Genomic DNA, 10,162 nt, shown 5'->3' on the forward strand with positions numbered 1-10,162 from the left:
GAGCTCGGAGCCCGCTGGCGGGGGAAGATGGTGGAGAAAAGCCCTCGCTGGCGCGTTTGAGGGTGCCCAACCCAGTATTTAGCGGCCTTCCAGGCTCTGAGGAAGTTTCTCGCGAGGGAGAAGTTAGCACCTCGGGAGCAAAGCCAGACTTCGGCGAGTTCTTAAGAACTCAGAGGGCGAGTCTGCGTCCTCTAGGCTCGGCCACACACATCAAAGAGGCCTCCAAACTGGAGCAATTAGTGCGTGAGGCGCCCTCGGAAACCTGAGTCCAGTTCCTCTAACGGTTTCCCCCGAACCGCTAGGAGCTCTCAGCCCTCGGAGGGGTGCGGTGAGTCACTGCCCGTGACTCAGAGACCACACCCCTCTCCCTTGGGCATCCCTCGGCCGCCGCCCCACAGTCCCGCTGTCCCAAGTTGGCCAGAGCCCTTGCGTCCCAACCCTGGACTAGGACCCCCGCCCGCCTCCCCTTGCCCCCCTCACGCCCCATTGGGAAGCAATGCGAACCAGAGGAGCCCTCTCTAGCTAACAGGCAGCGCCGGAGGCAGCACCTAGCAGTGTGCACCCCCATCCCGCGCTCCAATCTCGGGTTCTCTTTGTTTCGCCTTCGCGCCTAAAGATCGGCTGGTTCCCCTACGGCCCCTCTTCCTGCCCGTTTCCTCTGGGTGTCCCCATCCGGAGGCTCGCGACCGGCCGAAGTGCAAGGCGCCTCGCTCCGCACCCCCCGCCCCCGCGCACCTCCTCCCACGCCGCCTTTGGGAGAGCCTGGAATCCCTAGAGTCCCGTTCCCGACTAGGGTCCCAACTCCACTAAACGCTGGACCCAGCCTTCTTTAACATCCTGGGACGAACAGTTTGGGCCATCATCAGGAAAGCCCCAGAAAGTCCCAGCCCTGCCCACTAAAGTAACGGGACCTTGCTGAGTCCTGAGCCTCAGAAGAGGGAGGTTCCAGGCGCCCCCGCCCCAAGCCCCGTCCCACCCTTCCCACTTCTTGCTGGGTCCCCATTGGCTGGCGCGCAAGTTATAAAAACTGCGCCCTCGGCGGGGTCCGGTCCTCTGCCATTCTCACTCCTAGATCCCCGCGCCAGGGACGCAGCAGCAGCACTCCCACCGCCCACGCTCACTGTGCCCTCGCTCTCCTCTCGTCTCCGAGCCGGTCCGCTCAGCCCACCGCCACCCTTCGCAGTCATGTCCACCAGGTCCGTGTCCTCGTCCTCCTACCGCAGGATGTTCGGTGGCCAGAGCACCGCCAGCCGGCCGAGCTCCAGCCGGAGCTACGTGACCACGTCCACCCGTACCTACAGCCTGGGCAGCGCGCTGCGCCCCAGTACCAGCCGCAGCCTCTTCTCGTCCGGGTCCGGGTCCGCTTACGCCACGCGCTCCTCGGCTGTGCGCCTGAGGAGCAGTGTGCCCGGCGTAAGGCTGCTGCAGGATTCGGTGGACTTCTCGCTGGCCGATGCCATCAACACCGAGTTCAGAAACACCCGCACCAACGAGAAGGTAGAGCTGCAGGAGCTGAATGACCGCTTTGCCAACTACATCGACAAGGTGCGCTTCCTGGAGCAACAGAACAAGATTCTGTTGGCCGAGCTCGAGCAGCTTAAGGGCCAGGGCAAGTCGCGCCTGGGGGACCTCTACGAAGAAGAGATGCGGGAGCTGCGCAGGCAGGTGGACCAGCTCACCAACGACAAAGCCCGTGTCGAGGTGGAACGCGACAACCTGGGCGAGGACATCATGCGGCTTCGGGAGAAGTAAGATTCAGGGGTTCCCGGGAGGGGGCGGGGATGGAACCCCCTTGCTTCCCCAACCGAAGGCTGCCACGCCCTTGGGACTGTGGCCAGGGCTGTGGCCCCCTGTGGGACCGCCAAAGGCACGGGGCGTCGAAATGCTGCAGCCCCGCCCAGGGATGGCCGCTGCAGCTAATATTTCTTGGTGCTCAAGTGGCTCCCTTTCAAGTTAGAGATTTCTTTAAAACGACCACTTGATGCATCCCTGAAGGCCCCAAACTTTTACAAAGTTTCCTGGCTCCTTCTGGCAGGCAGGCAGCCCTTGCACTGGAGGAGGCGGGGCGGGGAAGAGGGAAGAGGGCTTGGTTGCTGGTTGCGGAAGAAAGGAGACAAAGGGATGGCCAAGGGTCCCCCGGGGTGGAGCGGGGCTGAGCAGAAGCGGCGGCCCCTCGGGACTGCCTTTCCACGTCGCGCCCCCAGATCCCGCGAAAACCCACCAAGGAAGGCAGTCATGAGAAGTGTGGGCGCTCGCCCGGGTTTCATTGCTTGCGGCTGCAGCCTTGGTGGCAGGGTGTGGCCGCCCCGCCCTGGCGGTTTCCCGGTTCCCCTCCGGCTTATGTGCAATTTTGTTTCAGGTTGCAGGAGGAGATGCTGCAGAGGGAGGAAGCCGAGAGCACCCTGCAGTCTTTCAGACAGGTTTGTAGCTTCCCCCTCCCCGGATTTCACCCCCATCTCCGCCTCGCAGCCTAGTGGCCTCAGGGCCCCACCCAGCCAACCGCACAGGCGGATTCTAAAAGTTACTAAAGTCTGCAAAGTACAACACGGCACCTCCCTGAGCACAGCCCCCTAGTGGCGGCAGGGTCTGGGATCAAGCCTCTCCGTAAAAACCCTTGACAGATTCCAAGCCATTCCTTAGGATATAAAATGCTTCATACTTTTTGTTGTTTTGTTTTCAAAAAGTCCCATCCTCAACAAAGATATATTTTCCCATATCATTTTCGCAACATATTAACATGCTGATTGGGGGCAGTTACAATGTGGCTTAGATTATGATTTTTCAGACCAAGCTGGCTGACTTCTTACAAGGCCACAGAAAGCACAGAGAGGCCTTGGCGTTGAAAATATAAAATGTGTTGGAGGATAAAAAAACGGAGCGTAGCTGGAAGGAAGCCAGCGAGCTGCGTTCCTCCTCTGCAAGGTTATTGTGCCGCTCAAGTTGGATGGAAGTATCGCTAGGCGCAGCTATGTCGTGATGTAATAGGGGTGAAAGGCAGCCATCTGTCCGCCCAGCTGAACGGTGTTAGCGGTTCCCATGGGCTTCAGGAGGAATGTCGATACAGACGTCCTGGAAAGTGTGGTGGCCCTGCACAGAAATAATAGGAGCCTTTGTGTTCCTAGAGTAGCTTGACTGCAGGCTACATTCTTCCTGAGTATGTAGTGATGTAAGCACACTTCTCATTGGACGAAAGCATTTGCTAACATCCCCTGTCTCTGCTCTGGCCCAGACTAGGGAAGTTTGCAGTCGCTCTTCACATCTTGCAAGAGCTGTATTGGGAGCTTCGTGATCTTTCACGCCACCTCTCTGGAGCACTTGCCGGGGTTGGCTGCAAGACACACTCAGATGAATAGTCTGGTACAACATTTTGAAGCTGAAAGATTAGCCACATTAATTACAACACAGCCACGTGTGGTTTTAGAGTGCTTTTGATAATTGTTTCTACGGCTTTTCCCCCAAGAGGGTGGTGAGTTAATATAACACAACATCATAGGAAGGAAAACTCTCTATTCTCCTCATTGAAGTAAGAAGTGAAATATCTTGTCTATCTTTTTTGGCGCTTTACAACACGCAAATATTAATTTTTTCTGAGTTGGATCTTTTTTATTTGGATCACTCACTCCTTACTCACTTTTCATGATGGTGACAGAAGTGTCTCATCACATTAAGTCTGGAAGGTTATAAACTGCCTCCTTATAAGAGAAGGGATCCTTTGGACATTCCCTTGAGTGGAAAAAAAAATCCTAACTACGAGATTACATGTTCTGATTTGGAATGTAAAAGGAGAGCAAGTTCAGCAGAGATTTTACAGTTTCATCGCACACCAGCACTTGATCAGTCATTCTGAAACAGGCTAAGCAAATGAATCTACAGCATGGTAAGTGCAAAGATAGATACGCCCTAAAAGGACAAGTCAGGGGGAGTTTCAGGAGAACAGTCTACAGGAAAAAGGAGGTAAATGCAGCTCAAAGAAACACTTTTGTTCCTGAACTGCCTAAAGCGCATTTCTATGAAGGCATGCCCTGAACCAACCCTGAATGACTGACTTTTTCATACAAACCTAGCCTTGTACCCTGGATGACAGGGTAGTCACTTCATAGAGAAAAAGAGACTTGCAGATATATTGAATGTGTCTTATGAATTATTTGTTTACTTAGTAGGTAGAGAGGATTCTCATTGTCTAGGTCATTCCCCAAAGGCCCTCAATGGGCAGGGTGGGGCTTGGCTGAAGCTGGGAATTCATTTCAGGTCTTTTCTATGATCAGCAGGAACCTTGTAACTCTCAGTTGTTCCGTCTGCCTCCCAGGAGTAGGAAGCTGGCATCCAGGAGCCACATGTGGATAGCCAGCCCACAGGAGTGTCTGAACTGCTCAAGCAAATGCCTACCCTAGACTGAAGTTGTGGTGTCCAATTCTCCTCCATCATCAAGTTATTGCATGACATTACAGAAAAATATCGAAAATGCCTGCATACTGCTTTTCTAGACTGGAAAGATCATGAAGCCTAACTAGTAAAAATTTGGGCTTAATAATACAGTGCAGCTTACAATGTTGCTGTATTTTATTTTACCTAATATGTCTATTAGCCGTTGTGAGAACAGCCCCTTGAATTCATGAAGAGAGAAAAGCATAGTAAGGCATAGTACTACACAATTTGTAAGCTTATTCAGGCATCACAATCATTTATTAACATGTTTCCCATAGTAAGGAGACCAGAGATGTATGGCTGATGTCAAGCAAATGCACAAGGTAAGCATACAGATCAGCTTCCTTCCTCAAAGCCCTGTCTTTTCTCTTTTCAAAATAGGACGTTGACAACGCCTCTCTGGCACGTCTTGACCTGGAACGGAAAGTGGAATCCTTGCAGGAAGAGATTGCCTTTTTGAAGAAACTACATGATGAGGTAAGTGGAATATCTTCTAGCAAGTGAATGAGGGGGGAGCTGCTGTCCTGCCTGGCATGACTGACCTACGGCTGCTCCTCTTTCAGGAAATCCAGGAGCTGCAGGCCCAGATTCAGGAACAGCACGTCCAGATCGACGTGGATGTTTCCAAGCCTGACCTCACAGCTGCCCTGCGTGACGTTCGTCAGCAGTACGAAAGCGTGGCTGCCAAGAACCTCCAGGAGGCCGAGGAGTGGTACAAGTCCAAGGTAGGAAACAAGTCAGTGCTGCTAGAACAAAAGAAAAGCCTTTTGTTCTGATAATACGCCCTTGCCTGGGAGTCCTAGATAGCCTTTCCCCCAATCAAATCCTGGTTTCCACTTCATACTCAACCTTGGTGTTGCAGTGGACTGTTTCCAACCCCTCCTTTAGACAAGTAACCTCCCTTTCCACTAACCATCTTCTATCTACTTCAAAGCTATGCCCTTGACCTCTACCACTTTTGAAAGAGTACAGTAGCATGAACCCTGAAAATACCAGTGTCAGCATTCCTCTGCTCTTTCTCTCTCTTGCAGCATAGAAAAGTAGGCATGGAGTCAGAATTACAATTCTTTTCCCTAGGAAAACCAAAAGTCTTGAGCACAGGCAACCCACATTTCTGATGTCTCTCTGACAGTTTGCTGACCTCTCCGAGGCTGCTAACCGCAACAACGATGCCCTGCGCCAGGCGAAGCAGGAGTCAAATGAGTACCGCAGACAGGTGCAGTCCCTCACCTGTGAAGTGGATGCCCTTAAAGGAACTGTGAGTACCAGACTGCATTAATACAGGGGAAAGAATGTCCTTGGACCATTCTGTTCACCAAACCAATGCTGATATCGGAAACAAAATTTCAACTGAAAACAAATATATCATAAATCAAAGAAAATGAGTCATTCATCCAGACTGAAAAACCACTGGCTGGAGATCCTAAAGGTTTTAGCTTACTTACAGTGGAACTTCAAAAAGTTTGTGGAAAATAGAATTAAAAGGTAAGTTTTAGATGCATCAAATTTTGATATCCATGCATGGTTTTTCATAATACACATTTTTCCATGAGCTTTTTGAAGGACCACTCTTTTTTTGGTTCTAGTAGTCAGGATTTGATACTTAGAGTCTCCATCTGAAATTATCATGGTCACCATTTGCCATTTCAAGAAGTTTCTGATGCATGATCTATGAATGGTTCCAGAATTAGCCGGGTTTCTCTGGGAAATCACATTGAAGCCTTTCTCCCCTCCTTCAGAATGAGTCCCTGGAGCGCCAGATGCGTGAAATGGAAGAGAACTTTGCCGTTGAAGCTGCTAACTACCAAGACACTATTGGGCGCCTGCAGGATGAGATTCAGAACATGAAGGAGGAGATGGCTCGTCACCTTCGTGAATACCAAGACCTGCTCAATGTCAAGATGGCCCTGGACATTGAGATCGCCACCTACAGGAAGCTGCTGGAAGGCGAGGAGAGCAGGTATGGACTACAGACTTTCATGCGTGAGGAAATAGTCGCCACGGGACAGATATTTTGCTACTCTCTTTCCATACATTATCCTATGTAATCCTCCAACATTTCTTCATGCTAGCTGCTTTCCACGTTTTGTAAATGCGGTTCAGGGAGAGCAGCCTGTCCTAGTCCATTGCTAGCACAACTGGGATCTGAACTCATAACTATCCAAGCCTATGCTCTTCCAGCTCATGCCCTTGTGGAGGAAATATTTGGAGTAAAATATTTCAAATATGGTCATGAGTCTAATCATGAGTTAATGAATTTGCAACAAACTCCTAACTTACAAATGAAGAGTAAATTTTCTTACTCTGTAAAAAGCAGTCTATAACTCTGTTCCCTGTTGAAGTTATTTGCAACAAGTTTATTCTCTTCCTTTCTTTTTCTTTTCTTTTTTTGTAGGATTTCTCTGCCTCTTCCAAACTTCTCATCCCTGAACCTGAGGGGTAAGCATCTTACTTCATTTTATGAAAAATTTCAGTAGCTTGTCACCATTCTATTAATGATAAGGCACTTTTTAAAAAATGATAGCTAAAAATTGCCACACAAGAGAAAATACTATAAAATAATGCTGAATTTTCAAACCCATGTCCTCATGTGTCTTCTGTGCTTCAGGATATTTTATTTCTTCCTGATAGAGGACACACTGAGGCACTGTCCTGCCTTGATGCTAACCTTCGTGTCAGACACTGGGTTTTCAAAGACAATATTCTTTGGAATCGTTCTGGAAGTGCCAGTCTAAACAACTGTCCAGGAAAAAAATCCATTTGAAGGGTTGTTTGTTCCTTAATTTTATTTTTGGCATACATTTTTTTTTCAGAAACTAATCTGGAATCACTCCCTCTGGTTGACACCCACTCAAAAAGGACACTTCTGATTAAGACGGTTGAGACTAGAGATGGACAGGTTGGTATCTTTTAAATGAAACATTGAATCATTTCACGCAGGCTTTGAAAACCTTCTGAATCAATAAATTTGTTTCCAAAACAGCCAGCTAATTTGAGAAATGCTGGTTTCTTTTTCTGCCAATTAAAAAAAAAAAGACTAAGTTACTTCTTCCAGTTAATTAGACAGATAATGATTCGGCTCTCAGATGTGAAGGTGACATAGCAGTATTCTTCCTACACTCACTCCAAAGTTAGTCATTTGCAATGGCATTTCATTTGAATGAGATGAATGTTCCTTATATGACCCTATAGACAAGTTTCAGTAGACTATCCCAATAGCAGAAACATTTTGATCCTGGACAAACAGCCTTTTACTGTCACTGAAGTACTCCTAAATTCATCTACACAGTACAAGGATGAGCCGTGTGATCAATTGGTGTCTCATTACCTTTCCATACCAGGAAATAAATGGCTGTAATTTGCTGCAATCTTTGTGAAATCTTTCCTTGCATATAAATTTGAAATGTGTTTGGCATACATTTTAATATAACATCTAAACTTGGCTGCATCAAATTACTGTAACATCAATAGAATTTTTGATGTTTTCCTTTTGTAAACCACAGCACACTGGATAGTTTCTTTGCCTGAAAGTAAACGCTATCTTGCGCGTGTATCTCACAGTCACCACCCCAGATGTGACCCATGTCGTGTGGAACCAACCTAAATTTCTAGTTTGCATAGTAAACTCTATATACTCACTTAGTAGGATTTTTCTTTGCTATCACTAATGGGATAATTTAATCTTCAGCATGTATTTGAATTAAGTTTTGTTTGCTCTAACAGGTTATCAACGAAACTTCCCAGCATCATGATGACCTTGAGTGAAAATTGCACACATCCTGTGCAGCCATGTATTACCAGCAAGACTAAAAAAGAAACCCATGTCTTAAAGAAGCAGCTTTCAAGTGCCTTTCTGCAGTTTTTCAGGAGCGCAAGATAGATTTGTAATAAGAATAAGCTCTAGTTCTTAACAACAGACACTCCTAAGATTTTAGAAAAGAGTTTACAACATGACCTAGTTTACAAAAAAGTCTTGTGCTGAATACTTTTTAAAGTATTTTTGAAGACCATCAAAACTGCTTTTTTTCCAGCAAGTATCTGACCAACTTGTTTCTGCTTAAATAAATCTTTGGAAAAACTCTTTTGTTGTGTTACTCAATTGAGAATATCAGAACCATGCTATAGGGCCTTATTGGTTAATTTGCCACTAACATAATTTTTAGATTAACTTGGTGAATTCAACTATTTATATATGAATCAGAATTTTAGTTTGTTCATTCTGGATTATCATTATCTTTTAGAATTTTAAAAATTTTTATTGGAAAGTCAGATATACAGAGAGGGGAAGAGACAGAAAGGAAGATCTTCCATCAGCTGATTCACTCCCCAAGCAGCTGCAGCAGCTGGAGCTGCCCTCAATCCAAAGCCAGAATCCTGGAACTTCTTCTGGGTCTCCCATGCAGGTGCAGGGTCCCAAGGCTTTGGGCCATCCTTGACTGCTTTCCTAGGCCACAAGCAGGGAGCTTAACGGGAAGTAGGGACTGCCAGAATTAGAACCGGCGCCCATATGGGATCCTGACAAGTGCAAGGAGAGGACTTCAGCTGCTTGGCCACCATGCTGAGCCCAATTATCATCATTTTTTAAATTTATAAATAGACACTGTAAATCTTAACTTTCATCAAAGTGATGATAGCATCTTTCAATAAAAATGATTCAACAGGATTTATGTCTACTATAACTTCAGTTCTAGCAAACAGGCTTCTTAAAATTTAAAAAAAATGAAAACTTTTGTCTCTAGTATGAGTAGCATATGAGTAGCACAGATTCCATTATGACTATTAAATCATAGAACATCGCCCAAGATGTAGGTGTTCTGTCTTCCCAAGCAAGATGCAGAGATTTAGAACTAATTTACCAAGTTTCAACATATAAAATTGGCCACCTGCTTTGATGTGTCTAATTCTAGGTCTAAGTGATATCCACACCTCAATCTACATAGATTATTGAAAACCATGTGTGTATTTGTTTGAAAGGCAAAGTGACAGAGAAAGAAAGACACTGAGAAAGAGAGAGGGTGCTTCCCCTTCAGTGATTCACAATCCAAATGACCATAATAGTTGGGGCTGGTCCAGGCTAAAGCCAGGAGCCTTGAACTTCATCTGGGTCTTCTGTAGGGGAGATAGGTTGCCCAGTACTTGGTAAATCCTTTCCTGCCTTTATTGGAAGCTGAATCCAAGCCTCTTTTCTGTTTTCCAGCTGGCTCATCATTATCTCCCACTCTTCTCACCCTATTTCTAAACCTAAGTCCTCTTCCATTGCTATCCCATCTTTGGCTTATGTAGCTTATCCAGGAAGAGGCAGCCCCCTGCTGGGTTTCTGTCTACATAATAGCTTTTTTCTCAGTTATAAACCAAGCCATGCCCACCCCTAACCACAAGATAAGTAATCAGGACAAGTTCTACCCATACATACTAAAACCAGTGGATTCCCCACTCTTAAGCATCTCTCCTACCTCTTTCTGAAAAACAAATCCCATGAACGAGAAAGATGGACTGCTGCCCCTCACCACCCTACTTATCTGTGATAGTCAGAAATTAGACCTTAAGGAAAAGCCTCCCAGGGTCCTGTCTCCTACGAATGTAAATCTACTTAAGGCTTCTTTTATTTTTGTCTTTAATTATAATGTTAGCATTTTCCTTATCTTCCACTTTGAAAAACTCTTAGAGGAAAGCTATGCTCTCACCACCTATGGAGAATCAGATTAATGCTTGGCTCTTTTATGTGTAACATTAATCC

At 46.6% G+C, this 10,162-nt stretch overlaps 1 protein-coding gene across 1 annotated transcript; it reads left to right on the forward strand.

The window, feature by feature from the left end:
* The first annotated feature begins 1,022 nt into the window (after window positions 1–1,022).
* On the forward strand, window positions 1,023–8,506 carry VIM (vimentin). The gene is made up of 9 exons (XM_004578582.2): window positions 1,023–1,748; window positions 2,360–2,420; window positions 4,807–4,902; window positions 4,989–5,150; window positions 5,558–5,683; window positions 6,165–6,385; window positions 6,821–6,864; window positions 7,239–7,324; window positions 8,149–8,506. Exons 1-9 carry the CDS (start codon window positions 1,186–1,188, stop codon window positions 8,188–8,190), a joined length of 1,401 nt encoding a protein of 466 aa, XP_004578639.1. The 5' UTR covers window positions 1,023–1,185; the 3' UTR covers window positions 8,191–8,506.
* Window positions 8,507–10,162: the final 1,656 nt, after the last annotated feature.

This window comes from Ochotona princeps, chromosome 10, assembly GCF_030435755.1.
Source record: "Ochotona princeps isolate mOchPri1 chromosome 10, mOchPri1.hap1, whole genome shotgun sequence".
In the NCBI taxonomy this organism is placed as follows: Eukaryota; Metazoa; Chordata; class Mammalia; order Lagomorpha; family Ochotonidae; genus Ochotona; species Ochotona princeps.